The sequence below is a fragment of the Rhea americana genome, unplaced genomic scaffold, assembly GCF_003343005.1.
Source record: "Rhea americana isolate MKP2758 unplaced genomic scaffold, rheAme1 scaffold_10, whole genome shotgun sequence".
In the NCBI taxonomy this organism is placed as follows: Eukaryota; Metazoa; Chordata; class Aves; order Rheiformes; family Rheidae; genus Rhea; species Rhea americana.
The window spans coordinates 6,287,811-6,309,310 of record NW_028185039.1 but is presented as its reverse complement, the minus strand read 5'-3'; the positions used below and the strand labels follow the sequence as shown (position 1 = coordinate 6,309,310).

Genomic DNA, 21,500 nt, shown 5'->3' with positions numbered 1-21,500 from the left:
GTAAAGCAGCTTATTACACAGAAAAAATGACTTTAAATATGCATTAAAAAACCCCACACAACTGTGTGGCAAATTTTGTCCATATGGTAGACATGATTTTACTTTATGTTCCAAGACAGCTGATTTAATTGAATTCCAGCCTGAAATTGCTAAAGTAACAGAGTAGGAACAACTAGAATAGTATGACCATGTCTATGTAACAGTAACCAATCTTTTCCAATGAAATATAAAATCACCTATAAATTTAAGTTCAAAGTCAAAGCCTCAAATCACAGAACAAATAACCAATGTGAAGGATTAAGATATTGAGAACTACTATAGTTATCATGACATGCGTAATATAGTTGTGATAACCATATGGGAAATTACCGTTTTTCTTATTAAAAAGAGCACTACAATACGTTTTAAGTGCAATTTGCCGAACTAGCATGAGTTTTCTGAAAAAAGTTGAAAAGTTACAGAACATCACAGAAGAATAGAAGGTACATGTAAAAATCCCCTTTGAAAAATGTGCTTTTTCAAGTTAATGTAATATTTTTTTCTAAAATGCAGTATCAAGCACACTTAGACCAGTACTTTGAGACAAAGTACTGACATTCCTTAACACAACACTGCATATTTTCTAAAGCAAAAAACTACAACGGTAAAGGATTACCTTTACAACATGGCAAAGTTTTTGCATTAAAGCTGGAACTGAGCTAACATCATAGTCATGAAGACGCAGTGTGTATCCAAACGTTTTACTGTATTCTGTAAGTAAATCAGTCATCATAAGGCAGTTGTCCTTCTGAGACCGCAGCAGTTTAACAAACTGGGCAGCTACTGCTTTGACTTGTTCCACCTCTGTGAGTGTGAGAATTTTCTCTTCCCCACATTCCAATACCTACAAAACCAAAATCACACTTTGTTAAAAACCTAATTAGAGTGAAAAATGTGATCTACAACCAGAATTCAGTACTCTCAGGCAACCATTAGTTTACCTACCTCACAAGAGGTCTACAAAGCAAGTAAAAAGTGTACTTCTGAACAAAGGCATGAAGTAAGCAAACAAAATACTTACTACCTTTTTCTTCTCAAGTAAATTTAACACAACTGAACTGAAGCTTAGGTCTGACTTCTATAAACTGAATCTTATAAATTCAATTTGGATAATTTGAACTTGTTAACAATCAACTTAGTCTGCATATGATTAAAAACTTTGGACATTTTTACTAAAACAGCTGTATCAAAGTCTTTCTGAAATACAGCTGGCTAACGTTAACATGTAGGTGCACAGTTCATAATTCATTGAAAATTATGAGAAATAACTCCTGTTTAAACAAATGGTTGTGCAGATCTTATCAGAAAAAATGCTAAAGTCAACAGCTGTGTTTAAGAACTTACTTGTAAGACATCTGGTATGGCTTCAAAGAGTTCAAGTAGTTTTGTAAAACCATAATAAGCAAGTTTGCACTGACGACCAAAGTGGTGGTGGTAAGAGGGAATAAACTTATTAAAGGGCATTCGAAAATGGGGTTGGTGCCGCAGTAAGTCAACTACCTCTTTGGAAAACTGTTTTGTTCTTTCAATTTCTTCTTGCGTACGTTCTAAGATTAAAAAACAAAAAGCCATTAGAGCTAAGCACCAATACATCTATTTTAAAACACAGCAGGAAATAAAAAAAAGAATATAGTGATTGACTCGCAGCTTTTTTGCATCAAGTTTTCTTCTACCACTGGGGAAAGAGCTGTACTAAGCTTACCTGTATACAGTCTAAAATGTCAAACAGCATTTTAGAAGGCTTTTAAATAACTAAACACTCAGATATTTGGGTTGTACAGAAACAACCTGACCTCTTCAACAATTCCACAAAAAAAAAAAAAACTTTACTACACTCAGAAGTATTAGTATTATTTCGTGTGTTTTGCCACCTGCTTGTCAATTCCTTTATAGAAGTGTTGACATTTTGTATGTGCTAGAATTTCGTAACACCCTTAGTTATGATATTCTGATAGCATATGCTCACAGTGGTGAAGAACACTCATTGTCAAGGAAAATAAATAATCAAATCACTTATTTGCTTCAGTTAGTTTTAAAATATTCAAAGAACAATTTATTTGGCAACAGTGAAATAAGTACACAGACATACCTCTTTTGGGAATACAAATTACCATTTCGTTATCTTGCTGTGACAAACAGATTGTTGTATCTGGAATTTCAGATATTATATCAGCCAGTTCACACACTCCATATTCAGTAACATCCCAATCCTTAGAGAAACACCTAGAAGTTTTAGAAAATTGTAAAACAAAAGTTTTAATGCATTCTATCTAAGCCAAAAATGAGAAAGTTATTAATTTATACAGAAGAATGTTATTAACAAACCTCAAATTCCAATCAAAACAAGCACTCTTTTTGTATTGCATGTAATACCAGCATATGAGACACACAAAAGAACAGAAGTATTCTTAAACTAAGACATTTACCCAGGCTAATCAGAGAGTAAGAGTTACACTGATTGTTCATACACCACTAGAAGAAAGAAAAAGCTATATATGCCAACCACTGGATGCCTCAAACTACTAGTGGTAAGGACAACATAAAACCTGAGCTTAGAAAAAAAAAAAAAGTGATTTAATAAGACTTAATTATAATACACATCTCCTTAATCCTATATGGCCACAGTTTTTGCAGTCTATATTTGCTTAATAGTTAAAGACAGATGATCTTAAACAAGATGAGACCTCAAGAGAAGGCAGAGACCATAACCTGGAAAGCATCAGATTAAGGTCCACAATATTAGGTAATACATTATAGGAGATTTTATTCTCCTTAACCCTTTCCCTCGGAAGCATGAATAGTCCACATTCCCTCTACTAGAGAAATTGCTAGAGCTGACGACAATGGAGACACACATTTAGTAGGTTAAGAAGCAGCCTATGTATTTCTGCCAATAGTGAAAATATAACTAAAAGTGTATTTAGTCAAGAAGGAGCTGTTGGCACACATAATCCAACAGCACATGCACTAAAGTACACCACATCCAGTTCTAAAGTGATACAGTTTTCACAAAGCATGTAGATTGCTACTTTTTATTTTCACATTAAGGAAAGTGTCAATCTTAGGTTCTTTAAAAAAAAAGAAAAAAAGATCTGTTCCTTTTACAATATAAAAAAAGTATGTTACAGTACTGGCAATAGCAAGGTTATTACCCCTACTACTTTTTGTATCATCATTAGATCAGATTAAAGTAGTAAAATTGCTTATTAGAAACTAACTAGCTGAGAAAATGTTTCCCTTTAATAAAAAGGGCCTAACATTGAAGTTCATCATTCTTACCCTTATTATAAGTATGCCATGACATTCTTAATAAAGCCAACCTTATAGGCATGGCTTCAGACAGAATCAGTGAAACAACACATTTTAAATTTGAAAAGTTTTAAATAGACTTATTTACTAAAGTAAAATAGTACACTCTGCCAGAAAGCTTAATTTAAAAATATTAAAAGCTTGAAATTCCACATCACAGTGAATAGGGAATATAATTACTATAGTTCTGTACTAAGATCTAAGGTGCTGATTCCTCTCTTAAACTACAGTTGATGCACATGCCCTGCACATTCACATGTCATTACAGTTAACTTACCAGTGATAAGCCTGTAAGAATTCCCTCACAATAACTTGCTTACTGGCCTGGGATTTGAGAAGCTTCAGTAAGTCTTGAGTGAAGCGCTTCACTTGAGCCCTGTGTGTTAGGGTTAACAAGCGCTTGGAGCCCATACCAAGAATCTGAAAGAAGCATTTTTTTATTTGATCATTCATTTTTAGCACCCACAGTGAATTCTTTTACAATACTGCTGGAAGTCAGTTCTAGTCTATACAAAAATTTTAAAAAGTATATAAATAATAAAAAAAAAAAAGTAAAAATAAAAACATCATAGAGACAGTACTTGCAAATGCAGCCTTGAAGTCATATGTTTTCTATAATAAAGACCACGTGATCAAGGAATTAAGAAACGCTTCCTCCAAGAGTACTGTTGTGATTGTTGCACTTGTTCGCATTGGTTATTTTAAAATTTTACAGTCAAGTGGTATTCAAAGCAGTAAGCTAATGTGATCACAGTATTTACTTATTGGTAACAAAAGGCCATGACTTCCTATTTCATATAAAAATCCTTCTCAAATAATAAGCTACGCATAGCGGCCTAGCACACTAACATAATATTTGCCATGTTCCGTGATAAAGAGCACAATTGAAGCCTTTTACCCAAGCATGAGCAACAGACTAAAAGCCAACTACCACTTTAGTCCAGAGGCTCAGATTAAATACAACAGTTTGTTTACACATGAGTATTTTTCAGGAGGGTGGGAAGAACAAACGAGACAGAAGTAACTTGTCCCAAAAGGCATGGAAACAACTATACTCCAAAGTCCAAATAACTATGTCTTTCAAGGTTGATGAAGTAATTGTGTAGCATTTACTGGACATAATGCCAACCACTGATGGACTCAGTTTGGATGATTCAGGATACAAGTAAAATGCCCTAAGATAAAAGGAACAATGTCATTTAACTCACTTGCAGTACATGAGGCACTGCTTCCAGCAGCTCCATTAACTTGGAATACCCGTAGTCAGAAACACGGCATTGTTTTGCAAAGTGATGGTGGTATGTTGGGATGAATTTACTGACAGGTATGATGCAAGATGGTTGGCTTTTAAGTAGATCAATCACTTCTCTACTGAACTGAATAAGCTGTGGATTGCCTACAGGGCTCTTAGAACGTAGAAGCCAAGGATCTTTAAAAAAAATAAAAAATAAAAATTGATATTATTGACATTCTACCATTAATACTCTCCTACTAATCATCTCATGTTTACAGATTCTAAAGCAAGGCAGAAAAATGAACAATCAAGCTACAGTACCCTTTATAAAGTTTAATAATTAGATATTACTTTATGCAACTCTTAAGTATTTTGCAAAGAAGTTAAATTCAAAAAAAGATTCTAAAAAAAATACTCACCTGTAGTTGGAGGTGGCGGTTTGTTATGGATCCATTTAATAACTTTAATGCCATTTTGGGCAGTGGCAATATTAACTCCAGGAACACAGGTAATAAGATGTTCTAAAGGAACACCACCCTTGCCTTCTGGCACCATTTCAAGATCATTGAACTCTGACATATAACAATCAGGAAAACTTCAGAAAAAAGGGGGGGGGGGGGAGGAGGAAAGAAGAAAGCTTCCATTAAACAGTAAAATACAACTTTTTAGCAACTGTCTTAAATACCTTGAATTTGAGACACTTCCTGAGAAAGAGGTTTTAATAGCCTACTAACAGATTACAATTTTTAATGCACATTTTAGAGATTAGTTTTTAATTTTTTGCTGAGCAAGAATTCTGAACAAATACTTCCACAATGCACTTATTTGGTATAAACTGACACTACTGTATATCAAGATGGGATTTTTATACAAAAGGTAGCTTCAGAGCATTATGACAGCTATTAAAAAAATTTAAATTTAACATATCAGCCTTTACACTAGAAATCTAAATGAAACTACTTTACCTTAGTAAAGGCACAGTACCCTCATGGGTCTGTAGAAGACTGTGAACTTGGGGGGCAAATGTCTTCAGAGACAAAATCACAAAAGGAATTCTGTAAGAATCTGGATCAAACTCATGCTCACTGTAATAACAAGAGGTTCAAGTTAATGTGCTCATCCTATACTCAGTTTGAGCAGAGCATGCATGTGCTCCCATATAGACATCCATAGTAAGTGTTACACTCCATGTATACAATATACCATTAGCAGGTGACAACACCACTGTGTACAAGCACAAGCATCTTCCCCCTGCTCTTCCTCACATAAAATGAGTACAGCTAGAGCAAACATACAGAACACCAGCAACATTTGGAAGACCATATTTTTAATCAAAAGAAAAAAATGTAGCAGGTGGGAAAAAAGAAAAAACCCAAATCCCAAACAATAGCACATGCCAGCCAATGAACAGGAAACACCTAACAACCGCTCTAGTAGTACACCCTGGTTGCTGTCAAACAAAACTAAAAACGTAATGTGGTTTCTTGATATCTTTAACCCATTACGAATCACCAGTTACTAAAGATAGTTGGAGGATAAAGACCAGTTTCAGCTATAATTACATAGTAAAAGTCAAGCTAGTAAAAGTATCTAGAACACTCCTAAATATCCAAAAGACTGTAGTTCATCGTTCAGCTTCTGCTGAAAAGCATTCTTTTTGTGGTAGACGTGCTAGAATTCGCAAATCTTATCTGAACAGACAGATCCACCAGAACTGCCCTGAAAATTCACTGTGCCATCTCGCTATTTGCTGCCTAATTTATTCTTGTAAACATAAATAATGACTGGAGATTGCTTTATGGACATCCTCCTCAACTTTAATATACCTATTTACATTAAATGCTGTTGTTAACAAAGTATTTTGTAAGATCTTATATATAGCTTACATAAAGTCTTTATTCAGGCAATGCTGCTTACAAACTGGCTCGTGATATTCCAACTCTTCAAATATTATAGGACTGCAGTTTGCTGAAGAACCATCATGAGACTGTGAAGATCCCAAAGGACTCTGTCGGGCTTGGCTGCTGGGTAGAAGACACACCAGCCGCCCACTTCCTTGGTCACGGATTGCCACAGTATCCGTTAGCTTATACAAATCTGATACAATTAACTTATGCCCAAATCTAAAAGAAAAAGTTGAATTTAATACAAGTTATAAAATCCCAATTCAATCAAAGAACATTAATTGGCATTTTTTGATTAAAAAAAGACAGAAATTATTCTATGAAAATTGTTAAGATACCTACAAAATTATTTATCTTAAGGCAGAAAAATTAAGTAAAATACTGAAAGTATAACCTTTAAGGAATGCTGGTACTCTTATCTCTGGATAAACAGTATGCTGCAATACCTTATAGTGAAAACATAATACACAATTCTATTATTTTCTACAGTTTACAGCAAATGATCACACAAATTCCATTAAAAAAAGCTACTAGATAAGAAAAAAAATGCAACTGAAAACGTACTTTTTCTCATAGATTTCAGTGAACTTGAATACAGGCAGACAACAAGCAGGTGCATCCTGCAGAATGGAGATTGCTTCTGAGCTATAAATGGAATTTTTTAGTATTAGCACAAAATTGTTTACATTCAAATTAGCTAGGTAGTCTCTTGTCCAATTCAAGAGATATTTACATATACAGTTTATGAACTATAAATATGATAGAGAACTGCATTCCCTCCATCCCAGTGCTATGAAAACTGACACTTCGATCAGTGGAGTGCAAGTAGTAATGTTTCTGCTAACTCATTTAGGAAACTTGTCTGAAGGAATTACATTTTTCACACGTGGCAGTAAAGTTTTGAGCATCTATAGAGAGTAACATTAAAGCTATACCATTAGAAATTACCAGAGAGCAGACCGTACTTAAATGAATGAAATAAAATTGTGAACTATATAATCACAGGAATTACGTAACTGGAGAATAGCTACACTCCAAGCACCATTTTTACTGGAGTTTTTTTTGTGACAAAAAAATGAAGATTTTTCCCCTAATTCTCTTTTAGCATGAGGAAGTGAAATGGACAAAATACTGTTATTCTCACAAGCATTTGCCCTCTGCTCCTATTGTCTTCCATATAGGAAACTGAGACTAAAAAGCTCCAGTGTTTAAACAGTGTACACCATCCTCAAAAACAGATGATTTGTATGCACTTTCTTGGAAGGAAAAAGAAATCAAGATACCAAGAATAACCTTAACTCAGTTGCACAAGGTAGATTTTGGTATGTATCAGTATTATGAATTAGATGTAAGCAATGCAAAAATGCTAAACTATACTAACCTACAGTTACTAAACCATAAACTGTCAATCTAGTAGGATTTTCGGCACTTTGATCAAGTGGTCACAGAGATTTCACTTTATTTTCCTGTTCTTCCTTTGCTCAGAAGTTTAATTCACCTCTTGCTATTAAATATATGCTATAGCAATAAAAAAAAATGACAAAGTGCTCATTACCTAAGGAGGGAGAGAGACTTATTAGCAGCTCCAGTTGCTAATGAGACCTGTATCCTTTTGCTACCAATTTTGTATCTGTGAAGAATGTTGACAGCACTGATTGCTTCTTGCAGACTTTCCATCTGAACTGTAGCCTTCAGCTGGTAATCTGTATGAGGACTGAGCTCTACACTTTTTACCTGCAAGGAAAGAACACAGCCTTATGCATTTATCTCAAAATATTAACCCAAGTCAAACTAACACAGGAGTATAACAGTCTTGCTTCGGCCAAGAGACAAATACAGTGCAAATGGGAACCGAGTATGAGGCACAGCCAACAGGACAATGCAAACAAGGACTAAACATAAAGAGCCTTGACCAAAGCAAGGCTACGGCATTCCTGTAATGCAAGCATCCTTCTGTGCAGAACTTGTGTCAGAAGAACACAACCTACAGCTCATTCTAAAATAGAAGTGACCTATATAGTTGCCTTTTATTACTTTGCACTCTCCATTCTTTTTAATGACTTTTAACACAGATCCAAAATAGCAGCTCAGTTTTTACTGTGGTTTTTAAGATGTTAGGAATTCAGTCAGGAAGTCTAAATCTCTTCCCTGCATGACCAATGAGCCACTTATGAATTTTATATTCAAAACTTCGGAGTACCAGATCTATGAAGACAGTGCAAGCGATGTTACAATCTTTTTAGGGGAAATATGCAATACTTCATTTTAACAAGGTTTAAAAGTAATGTTTGGATAGCTTTCCCTTCCTGCTCATTTAAAGCTAGACCACAAACATGCTCCTTAGTATGCAAACAAGGACTATCCAAAAGACAGATTTAATAAAGATATTTTAGCCTTTACCTTGCCATGTCTTGAGAAAATTTCTTGTAAAGTTTGCTGCAACTCTTTTCTGGATAATCTGTAATCTATATTGCTGATTTGAACATCTACACCATTTGCAAAAGGATCTGGACAGTCGGTACCACTGGTATGATTTATTACATTAAACGTGAGTGGAGATGATCTATTTGAGAGGTTTGGAGACATACTCCTGGTTAAAAAAAAATATAAACTAAAATAGTTATTACAGAACTCTGATATATATATATGTCAAAACAAGATATAGGCTAAACACATCAAGTCCACAGACAGAACATTTAAAGCATTCTCCTGGTGTGTGTATACACACACACACACCATGTACAAAACTTTCAAACAACATTTTATCACATAAGTAAAACATGAGAACAAGACAAGTCTTCCCCATAAGAGAAAAGGAAATCATTCATAACACTGTGTTTCAAAGTGGCTCAATTTAATTAGTAGAAGACTGTCAAATTTATATATTGCTAACATATTGAAAAAGTCTAATTCGAATGATTTTAATACTTGGCAAGGTGCAGATATTTGTATTCTTAGAGGGAACTTCTCCAAGCTCACTAAATTCTCTTGGCGCCGGGGGGGAGGGGGGGGGGAACAGGGAGGGAAAAAAAAATGCACTGAATTTGAGAAACAAGGGTCTATAAAACCTCTGAAGATTCTTATAAGCTTTATAAAGACAGTATGTAGAAAAAACAATTGACACAAAATAAGTTCCTGTTTAAAAGGCAATCACTTCATCTTATTTCATTCATATCCACCCTCAGCTAGCCATTATACAGCACTAGCTTGCTTTTCTCATCATATGAATCATAGTATATTACAATAATGTTTTTAGTTTATGCCAATCCATTTGCAAATGTCAAGAAGCAATGTATATACTGTGAGTAGGCTAGCACTGGCCAGTCTCACCCCACCTCCCGAATATGACACAGATACTTACCGAGATGACCAGCAACTCTGAGACACAAGTAAAGGACTGAGTTGTCTTGAAGCTGTCAACTTACTGAAAGCAGAGGGATAGCTGACCTGAAATACAGTTTCATCTTTATCTTTTTTATCTACAGGGGAATTGGTAATACTCCTGGAAGCAGAGGTCTCTTTTCTGTTTATAAATATATGTAAAAAAAAAAAAGAAAACAAATTATTTTGCAGCATTAACATATTAAAGTAGTAGCCAACATTAAAGTCTTTATTTCTAAACATACTTCTGACTACTTTTATAGGTTGATTCTCCTGTTCCAATTTTTTTGGTTGCCAAAGAGACAGGAACCACTGCATTAGAGTTACTCTGAGGCGAAGGAATTTGTTCTCTCAAGTGGTCTTGCTGGTTTTCAGTATTTCTACTGATAGTCTTTGATTCAAGGCGGCACAGCTCCTACATGAAAAGGAAGTCATTGCAAAAGAATGAGACATTTCCTGGCCAGTGGCTTTCTTTCAGTTACAAGCCTAGCTAACAGAAAACTTTTTAATTACATTATCATTAGCATTTTAGAACCATGAATACTTGATTGCACATGTGTGTGTCTGTGTGACAGAAATAAACAGTCAGAGTTGAAATGCATATCGTTGCTATGCCATGTAGAATTACCCTAGGTACCTTTGCAAGTAACAGATGCATATTCTTGACACATATCCAATGCTGATAAAGTCAGAAGTGGCCTGATATACAAGACTCAGTAAATAGCAACAATATTTCCAAACTGAGAACTGAGCACAACTGCCCTTAAACTCACTGCCTGCTTTCAAAAGGGATGAATATTGCTCTCACTCTGGAAAGTCACTACTGAAGTGGCACATTAAATAGGTTTTACAAGTTAAAAATAAAGTTGTAACACAATTAACTCTTGAAAAATGAAGAAAAGTAGGAATGCAAAGGAGAAAAATACCTGTAAACTTTTAACATTTGTAGGTTTGACAATAGATCCATGCATCTGTAATCCTCTCCCAGCAGGGCTTTTGGTACTGGAAGACTGATCATTTGATTCTTTGCTGAGGAGGCACAACTTTGTGTTCTTGTTAACTTTTTTGGGAGACTTCACCTTCTCAGCTCCAAAGCTTGAGGTTTTTGTTTCACTAATTTCTTTGTTTTTGGGAGTAAAAGATACTACAATCCTGTTGCCAAACACATCTTCATTTTCCATTCGCTTCCGAGCCCGCTCAGCACTTTCTTGATTTAAAAAACGAAGAATTGCACTGCTTCCAGAAATACTCAGTACTTTTCCTCCACAGTTGTCTGACAAACGCCTGAGTCTGTTACTGACACTTTTACTATCTCTGTTTGTTGGCAGATTGTAAACATATAACAGTGTATGGCATGCCTGTTTAAAGAGAATGAAAGATTTCATTCATATCACAGTACTCAAGTAGTGTTCAAGAACAGTATTTACTTGGATTTTGGTGACATGTTCCAAAATTAGTATCTTTTTCCCAACATTTAATTCAGTTGGAAAAAATCCAACAGCAAGGTAGTCCTTAAACTACTCAAGAATTCTGTATACTCTAAAAAAATGTGTGTGAACACATTGTTAAAGAGCTCTTTCAAAGAAAAGGCCTTGAGTGCTGTGCAAAAACAAACGAGCAGATCTAGAGAGGATCAGGGAAAAAAATCCAGTGGACAGTCAAACTACTCAGAAACAGATTATTTTTAACATTAGGAAAGCACTGCAAAATTGTCTTTGTACACTGATAGGTTCTCACTCTTCTATTTCTCTGTGAAAGAAAAGCATGTAAGTTATATTATTTGATAAAATACTAAGTGATAAGAATGTGACCTTACTACCTACTCTTAATTATTTTGTTCTTTTATTATTTTATTCATTCGATCTTAAGATAGAAAGTACAAATTGACTCAGTAATCTGAAAGACACACTAGTCAAGTTTGTGGACGACATTACGCCTCAGCCTCAAGAGGCATGGCTACTATACTAGAAAAGCATAATTGTAGCCTCCTTTCCACCTAAATTAGAAAAAAGGGGGGCAAGGGGAGGTCTGACACATTGATATATTTGTTGCACAAGAAATAAAAATCTTACTGGCATTTTCAGTGGTAACCTTGGTGGCAAGTCTGAAATAAATTCTTCAAAACAGATAAGCTCGTGAGCATGATGTAAGAGTGCTTCTGAAGCTTGGTTTTTATGTACCAAAATTATCCGAAAACCATGTCGATGTCTCAAGTCACTGAGTTCCAACGCAAAGTTTACATCCGCTGGGGGGAAGGGGAAAAAAATAAATATACAAAAAAACATATGCAAAAAGAATTTCTTTTTTTTGAGAAACCAGATTAAACAAGCAAAACTCCAGATCTCTTTTGACAGGCTCTATTTATCATTTAAAAGTTTCCATGAGTGAGCACTAACAGTCACAAGCTTTCTCAACAGATATAGCTTAAGTCAGCAGTTATTAGCATTCAATCTCATATGCAAGGGCTTCCTTTTTAATACCAACTTCCAGCAAAATATTGGAAAGGCATTAGATTGGTATTTTATACACTTGTAACAAACATTTATTTAGTTTAAAACAGATTATAACCTTAGGGAGAAGCCCAAGACAATACACACCACTTAAATAGTTGAATGGATTGCATTTTTAACTGTATAGTACGCTATTAAAAAAAAAAAAAAAAAAAGGAAGTGTTCCTCAAAGCATACTGGAAGGTTGCCATAAGGAAGTCTGAATGAGTTTTACTTCACTAGGTTCCTGCTGAAGCTTTCTAACATTAGACAGGTTCTATACACATACCTAATATCACTCAGCAGGACACATCAATGTTAACTGTCATCAATGTCAAGTTCCAATGTCAATTTAACAAAATAGGTCTGTCAACTTATAGTCTCTACTGTATCCTTGCTAATACTGAAATCATTAACAATGGAGATTAGCTTTGCAGAGGAGGACCTGGGGGTCCTAATGATTAAGCTGAACATGGGCCAGCAACATGCCCGCATGGCAAAGGTGGCCAACAATATCTTGGGCTGCATCAGAAAAAGAATTGCCAGCAGGTTGAAGGAGGTGATCCCTTCTCTTTACTCAGCACAGGTGAGGTCACATCTGGAGTGCTGTGTCCAGTGCTGGCAATCCCCAGTACCAAAAAAAAAAAAACAAACAACAACAAAAAAAACACAAAAACAAAAACAAAACAAAAAAAAACACACAATAGACATACTGGAGTGAATCCCATGAAGGGCATGAAGATTAATAAGGGCTTGTAGCATCTGATATACCAGAAAAGGTTGAGAGTGCTGCAATTGTTTAGCCTGGGAAGGTTCAGAGTAGAACCTTATCAATGTGTACAAATATCTGATGGGAGGGTGTCAAGAAAATTGGGCCAGACTTCTCAGTCATGCACAGTGACAAGACAAGCAGCAATGGGCACAAATTGAAACACAGGAAATTCCACTTGAATGGAAAACACTTCTTTACTATGTGGGTGGCTGAACACTGAAGCAGGCTGCCCAGAGAGGTTGCAGTCTCCACCCTTGGAGATATTAAAACTCAACTGGACGTGGTCCTGTGCAACCCTGCTTGAGCAGGAGGGTTGGGCCAGGCAGGCTCTGAAGGTCCCTTACAACCAGAACTGTTCTTTGAATTCTGTAATTCTTAAGCAATTAAAGCTAGTTCTATACACAACCCTTGAAAAGCATAATACTCTGCCAGATACAGCAGCATTATTGAAGAGAGAAACAGAACTCTCTAAACAAATGGCTTGAACACTTACTTGACACAAGAACCACAGTGGCAGGTGCAGTGTGGGTATCAGCAAATCTCCGAAGACTCTGTCTGAGCTTATCATCGGCAGCATTCTTTGCAGTAGCATTGATATGTGCAACAGTTACCTGTGGAAAAATCAAGATGCTCTAAAGGAAAGCTTGAATATGAACTATACTAGCTTGAATCTAATTTCAAAAATTAACAAAAGTAGAAGCCACAGGAATGAGCTTGTATTAAGATAAATGAATGCACACATTTGCAATGAATCTGAACGTACATGTCCCAAACTATTCTGGTGAGTAATGACCTTCAACTCTAGATGTTCAGCAACGTGTTAAGTGACAACCTATGCTGTTCTGCACTACTTAAAAATCAGTTTATGCCATGTATTCTCTACAACTGTATAATGCCTCTACTATTAAAACATTGCACAAGTCTTCATTTAAAATAGAATAGTAACAAACAAATCCAGTACTTGCTATCAAATCATTTTACTTCATATAGGTTGATTGTTTGTCTACTTAGTAATCCATTAGCAAGTATCTTATAACCTCAGACTGAAACCATCCAATAAAGAACTTAGTATCAGATCTTCAACATAAGGGTCAGGAGGAGAATTCCTAACTTAGAATATCAAGAAATAGAGGTACAACTGAAAATAGAATGTTAGAGTAAAGGTGTCCCAATCAATACCTGTAACTTGAGGAAAAAAACAAAGCAAAAAACAAAACAAAAACAAAAACCTTACTCAAACACCCAATTTGCCCTCACTAATCAGTGTAGAATTCACTAACAAATGTTAACCCCTTCTCATCTCCCCCCCCCCCAAAAAAAAACCCCACTCACAAACACACACACCTGGCCTTAAAGTCCCCTTAGGTTAATGATTTTGTAATGAATTTGAAGGATAACACCAGAAGTATCTCACCTCTTGTTACAGAATGAAATCAAAATCATTTGTAAAAATAAAGATAAAATAATAATCTACATATACAGAACATAGTTTCAGTTTTAAGAAGTAACATCAGCAAATAGTGATCTCCAGCATTAAAAAGCAAAACCCAAGCCTACTTAAACCATAAACTAGATTCACACAAAAAAACCCACACAGAAAAACTGCACAGAAGTTAACACACATACACACACAAACATCTTTAGTGAACAGGAATCACTACTGTTATTACCTTTAATAGCGCACAAATATTTTCAAGTAAGAACACTTTAAGCAGATGCTGTTTTCATACCTGACAGTTGTTCAGCTCCTGAATAACTTCTTTATTCTCTTTACTAATGTCACACACACAGATGAATTCTGCCTCTCTGTGACCTTTAAAAAACTTTTCACGAATTCTCTGCACAACTGCAATAGCTGAGCGGCCAGTGGGAACTGAACAATTTTCAATATCCCAGAAGACTCCAATGGGGGGCAAATTTTCCAGAACTTGGCCCGTTATTGCCACTTCCGGAGACCCTGTGTAGGTTTAACAACACAGCTCACAGTTTAATCCCAAAAATATTAAGTACATTAAATTTTGCATACTACAGACATTTTCACAAAAGAGATGGAAGGTGGGAATCTTCATGTGTTAGAGAAGAACAGGCCTGTGAATGCAAATTTAGTTGTATTTTCTTAGAGAATCTATAAAACAATCAGATATTTTCAAATTTGTTCCTTAAAGGAAACACTTAATATCTCAAATCAATCTTAAGCATTTAAGAACTTTTAAGTCAGGATGAAGAGACAAGACAACTTCAGTTTTATTTTGAAACTATCAAAGAATCAAGTAAGGTATTTTAAAAATGTATTATTGAATCTTGAAGTGTCATTAGCCATAAAATGTCTGAATTGTGTTATACCATCAAATTCCGTGGGTTCTGAAGCAGTAACAGAAACAAAGCACGAGAGTCGTTAACTGAACGTTGTGTATTAGATAAAGCATTGAACTTAAACCGAATGAGATTACCAGTATGGTGCAAATGATTTTATATATATATATATATATGTATGTATACATATATGTATATAAATAAAGGTAGCATGGAACAAATGCATGAGTATCATACAATTCAAAAGAGTCAGGCTAGAAGTTTGCTATTACATGCTGGGAAATGCAAATAAAGTTTTTGGTCTTTCAAAGTTATATACACATGCTGAATCAATAATGTAAACTCATTGCATCCTGCTGCAAGACTGGAAAAGAAATACATCAACAAATGATGTAGAATCCTCTCAAGTCAGAAACAATCATGAAGTTAGCTGAGAACATAGAATTAAGCAAGCCAGATAATCATCTTTTTTTGTTTGGTACTGTTGTCTATTTATTCTTCTACAGATTCTATAGATACATTAGAATTGAATTTTGTAAGAGTGCTTAATTGGGATGTGGCATCTTAAAAACATAAAAAGTCTTACAATAAGAAAGTAAAACTATCAATTTTCTCATTTTCCTACCCTCCTCAGGAACAAAGGGAAGCACAACTTGTAACTTGCCATCTAGAGTTTCAAGCTGCTAACCAAAATGTTATCAGAGATCAAAACTATTTCTCAAAAATACTTCAAATAATCTTTTTTAATGGAATACAAATTTGGCAATGCTTTAATTACTAAAAAATCATAGCTAGTATAAAAGTATAGAAAGATCATTAAAGCAACTTCATACAATATTTTCCATTCAAGAACACTAAAAAAAAACCCACAACCATAAATACTACAGCTTTATTGCATTGAAGTGAGACCAGACACTATCAGGTTTAAAAAAAATCCTCTTGAAAGATGGCTGAAGATAATTTCCCTATACTTCACTAGAACAAAGCAGTTTGCAAATTTTTAAATTCCTTTTTCTAGTTCTCAACTGCATAGAAACATAATCAAAATTCTAAGCTACAAAAAATCAACTAGACATATTTCTACTGTTTAGTCTTTTTGGCATTACAGAAGTTTCCAGAGTGTAATACAGAGAGTAGAGTTTAAGAGAACTTTCATATTCAACATTAAAGGAGTGCATCCACTAAGTGCAATTTTCAAATAAATGTGGTTTACCATATTTCTGTGGTGATTTGCCAAGGCTGCTTGCCAGTAACAAATTCTTCTCATTTCCTGTTCCTTTGGTTCCACAGCCATTACATATTGGGATAGAAACAGGTGCAGTCTGTGCACTTGGAGGAGGAATATTTGGCCAGATTTTAGCAGCATCAACTAGGTTATTTCTGGTTGGCTGTTGGGACAGTTTTTCAAAACATGTTCATTTAATATACAGTATAAACACATACTATCTGGGCTAGAAATATTCACTGTAAACCAATCTCCTGCCCCCTCATAAGCCTGAATTCAAATGTACACTATCAAGCTAATTCACAGCAGTATCACTGCATGAATCACACTTCTATCCCAGAGTCTCTTCCCTAGCATACTTAGCTCTAGGTTTCCAAATGCAAGGGAGGATTCTGGATATTTAAGTCTGCACATCAAGATGCACAGTATTCACAAAGTACTAACATCTGTTCTTTAAAAAGAATACATCACTTGGCCTGTGAAAGCATCACAATCACAGAGTACAAAGTTGAATCATCTCCTTTCTCCCTCCCCCCAATAATGGTTATATTTCCAAATACAGTAACCTTACTATTTAATTTATTGAAATGAATGTCTTTTATATTGGAAGTTCAGGTTTGAAAGTTAAATTTAAATACTCAGCTTTATAAGAGGTGTATTATTTTACTTCTGATTTCCTATTAAAATTCTATTTTCAATTAGTCTTGTAAGTCAAGTATACCTTGAAGTATAAATTACAATTGGGAAGACTGAACAAAGACCAAACAAACCAAAATAAAACCAAAATATCCTTGTAGCATCAGACATTGCACTTGAGTTACAAGAAAGATCTTTACTGATCAGCTGCCCATGGGTATACATTAGATGTTATCTAACCTCTTCTCAGAGTCACTACTATGGTTGGAGCTATCAAGAGAAACTCCATTTCTCAAAACCAGCCAAAATTCTGAGTACATTACAGATCCCTTATTAGCTAAACACTGCGATAGACTGTTTTGTCTTCCCACTGAACTGAATGTTACCTCAATGAAGAGGTCACCTTCAAATCAAAGGATATCCACTGCATTTCAGCTACCCACCACCAACCAGAAGGGCTCAAGCTGCAAGCCATCAAAGCCAGTGTTTTGCTCAAAAATTAACATTTACTACCATTAACATTTATTACCATTAACCATATACCACACTTAACAAATGAGAAATGTGATGTGTACAAACCTTGCTCAAGCAGTCATTGCAGTAGTGAGAGCCCTTTAAACAAACTGAAGGTGCCATGTTTAGGTGCAAAGGGTTGGCGCACACATGTGATGCTAACTCCGGTTGTGCAATATGCTCATCCAAGTGGCCTGTAGCCCCACTTGTGAATTCAGAACAAGGAAAATAGCCAGAAGATGTGCAGCTCTGAAGGGCTGGAAACTGATGTAGTTTGTGCACGTTACCATGACAGGACTGGAAATGGAGTTTTCCACAACAGGGCAGATGTTGACAGGAAGATACACTGTTTTCTATACACATACCAGGGAACTCACTCGCAATGCCTGCCAAATTGCTTCTAGCTGGAGGGTTCTTCAGTGAAGATGCAGACTGATAAGCAAATCCTGACCCTACTTGACAAGTAATTGTCCCAGTGCTTTTGGAGTCTAATATTGTGCCAGGGTGAATCAAATTACCACCACCACCACCACAATGCATTTGTGGAGTACAAGAAGAGTCAGAGCCATGAGCACAGCAGCTTACTTTCGGGCCAGGTGAAAGCTGTATTTGCTGTTGCTGAAGAGGATGAACATCAGGAAGCGGTACTGCTGGAAACAATTTAGAGCCAGCATTGTGAGAAGATGAAGCATCCTTCAATTCCACAGTAACCTTCTTGTTCTCCATGTAATCTTTCTGGAAAAAGAAGGCTCAAAGTTATGTTCAGGAACATTCATAAACCAACCATTTATAAGTACAGATATTTTTAAATAGTTACAATTTTGACAGGATCCGAAGTTTTAAGAATTGCCAACTTTACCACTACTATTGCCTCACTGCCTAACAAGCAAAATATTAAAATAAATATGCCAGTTATATTGTGCCAATCTGAGGAACACTGTTACTGTAGAATTTTAGAAGCAACAGCTCCCCTCAAAAAACAAACAAAACCCCCATCCAGCAACAACAAACTAGATAACAATGGATCTATAAAAACAAAGTTGAGGAAGTATGGAGCAGTTAGCTAAGCCTTAGAGATACTCTGCAATGGTAAAGTAAAAAAAGAGTGTATATATATATTTTTTTAAATGAGCAAATCCAGATGGGTAGAATGTAAAATAAAAGATATCAAAGAGATACGAATGTAATCTTCTTTAGCTTTCAATAATGTCTCAAAAACAGTATTAAAAATTTAGAAGTAACAAAGTGAAAGACGAATACTTCAAAAAAGTAAAAATAGTATTAAGGAGATAAAGTAACAGAGGACAGAGCAGGCTAAATTCTCACAATGATAATAAGAATTTATTACTTGCTACTTCTTAATCAGAATATATTCTGATTTAAGGTACCAAGCAAAATGCTAAAAGACAAAAAAGGCATAAACTTATTCTTAAAAACAGTATATGTAAAAACTAGAGTGAGGTTATGAGAAACTCCAGAACAGTCAAGGTCAGCAGTGCAAAGCTGCATACAACTCACTGCTCCAGAGTTTCAGACCAAAACTTTTATTTTCTGAACTAGATTTAACACAGCTCCTGCTACATAGTAATAAATAATTGATTACTCAAGTACAAAACAGTTGTTCTTTACCTGAGTCCACCTCTTATGAATAGAAGATGCACTAGGCCAATAACTACTCTGGAACTAGTTCAAGTTAAATTCCAGAACTGATGGTAACTCCCTTCCTAAACCCTAGGAAGAGAAGACCAATAAAGCAGGATGCCTGTTCACTTCTTTTCTCCATAACTTCCAATGAAAGCCAGATTGAGAACGTATGAACGAATAAAGTTACTTTATGGCTAGAGCTTGCTGGCTCAAGCAAGTCATCGTGTTGTACTATTTTTTTTTAAATCCTGAACACTATGCATTTTAAATATACACAACAATATTCAATTACAGAACAGGGACATTTAAAGCAATGAAAATAAAGAATTAGACATTTTTGAAGAACAGCACGCCACAATTACCATAACTAATATATACCTACTTCATGACATTATAATTTTGTCTCCAAGCTGTTATTAAAATCTGGAAGCATGAAGGATACTTCCCTACTCCACAGCAATAGCTTTAAAGAGCTTTCAAAAATGTATCTTACATTTTTTGAAGTGACTGTTCATATTATTCTGAACACACAGGTCAAGAGAGTAAAACCTCTCAAGCAGAGCAACTTATGTACTTGCATCAAAATTGATGAGAGCCGAGATCATCACTAATGACCTTAAATTTCAAGGTGAACTTTGTGCTTTCCATGATAAGCACCTTCTCTCCCCCCCCCGCCAACCAGCTATAGCACTGTAGTTAGCTGAACTGTTCTGTATCAGTATTTCAGCTATGCTTTTACTAAAAGCAGAGAATTACCGTATTTGCACTGCAAGGCAAAATTTTTTCAGCAGCAGAAAAGCAATCAGAAAGTTTCCAGAGCCATGGCTTAGCATCGTTCTCTTCTCGCTGTAACCATCCAAAAGATCTATTGCATAGGTTCTCCTTCTTGTTTCCTTCCATCATACAGCCAAACAAAATGGTTCAACATTCTTTTATCTCCCTCTCCTTTCATTCTTCCAACCTGCTTAAAAAAAAGGAGAAAAAAAACACTTGAAAACATTATTAAAATAAGAAAAAGAAATGTCCAAGTAAGTAAAACAAATTCCACTACTACTAAATCACTGAACCTGCATTATTTACATTTAATTATGCATTTTAGACACTGCCTTGACTACTCCTGCAGTAAGTGTTACAGTATTCCTTATGACCTGAAGCACTGGTAAAGTAACCTGAGTGTTGTTTATGTTTATTGCAGTAGCTACAAAGTCCCCAAAATACATTACTGATGACATAATAGGATTCACAGTAAATTTCAGTGCTTTCTCTAAAAAGAGAAATCAAAAGTAGATTTTCAAGAACAGCTCAAGCAGTGAACACAGAATAAGAGCAATGGCACTCAGCTGAAAGAATCAAAGACTGCATATACATTATTTCTCATCATCTAATATAAAACTACCTCCTTGCATCAGATGGACATCACTTAGTATTTAAAGTTTTAAAGAATTAAAAGTTACTTACAAATATTCTTACTAACTTTCAACCAACCTCAAGGCATACCACATCAGTTTAGCTTTACAGAATGACAAAGAAGCAAAGCAACTTGTTCAAGGCTCAAACACACTATAAAAAAAAAAAAAAAAAAAAAAAAAAAAAAAAAAAGATCAGTAACAAACTCTTCCTGCCCTCTAACTACATGCTGAAGTAGTTAACTACACCTCAGCTCCTTACACCTACTGTTGAGCAGAGCAACTACAAAACGTACTCCGTGCTACCAGGTTTGTCTCTAAAGTTATTTTTAAACAGTAGAATAACAGCTTGCCTCTTATCTTTTTTAAAAGTAGAAGTGTTTATCCATGTGAACTCCAAGTACTCCTAATATCACATTGCATAAAACATTCAGTTAATCAACTTCTACAACTCTGCATTATGCGACTTTTAAAAGGAACCGATAACATCTGGTCTAATCACTCTGCAGAGGAATTAAAACGATGACTGAAAAAACAACAGGGAAGTTAACGACTTGCTTTCGCGCGTTAGCGGCGGCGCTCCGCAGCCGGCAGCTGCCCAGGAGCCCCCCGCGCGGCCCGGAGGCGGCGCCCGC

At 35.5% G+C, this 21,500-nt stretch overlaps 1 protein-coding gene across 4 annotated transcripts in view; it reads right to left on the bottom strand.

Moving 5' to 3' along the window:
• The window catches only part of MARF1 (meiosis regulator and mRNA stability factor 1), a 31,366-nt gene that overhangs the window by 6,067 nt on the left and 3,799 nt on the right, over positions 1-21,500 (bottom strand). For 2 of the 4 annotated variants that reach the window (XM_085302581.1, XM_085302585.1), the window contains exons 2-21: positions 20,216-20,420; positions 17,882-18,550; positions 16,655-16,829; positions 14,859-15,085; positions 13,622-13,739; positions 11,940-12,112; positions 10,794-11,225; positions 10,113-10,282; positions 9,848-10,009; positions 8,887-9,076; positions 8,042-8,220; positions 7,051-7,131; positions 6,469-6,705; positions 5,548-5,667; positions 5,002-5,177; positions 4,557-4,777; positions 3,626-3,768; positions 2,129-2,262; positions 1,384-1,586; positions 656-883 (exon numbers count right to left, since the gene is read on the bottom strand). In XM_085302581.1, coding sequence (XP_085158707.1) covers positions 656-883; positions 1,384-1,586; positions 2,129-2,262; positions 3,626-3,768; positions 4,557-4,777; positions 5,002-5,177; positions 5,548-5,667; positions 6,469-6,705; positions 7,051-7,131; positions 8,042-8,220; positions 8,887-9,076; positions 9,848-10,009; positions 10,113-10,282; positions 10,794-11,225; positions 11,940-12,112; positions 13,622-13,739; positions 14,859-15,085; positions 16,655-16,829; positions 17,882-18,550; positions 20,216-20,362 — 4,185 coding nt within the window. In that variant the 5' untranslated portion in view covers positions 20,363-20,420. Of the gene's footprint in view, positions 1-655; positions 884-1,383; positions 1,587-2,128; positions 2,263-3,625; positions 3,769-4,556; positions 4,778-5,001; positions 5,178-5,547; positions 5,668-6,468; positions 6,706-7,050; positions 7,132-8,041; positions 8,221-8,886; positions 9,077-9,847; positions 10,010-10,112; positions 10,283-10,793; positions 11,226-11,939; positions 12,113-13,621; positions 13,740-14,858; positions 15,086-16,654; positions 16,830-17,881; positions 18,551-19,444; positions 19,547-20,215; positions 20,421-21,500 lie in introns of those variants that run through there. The other 2 variants (XM_085302593.1, XM_085302603.1) reach the window with 2 other exon arrangements.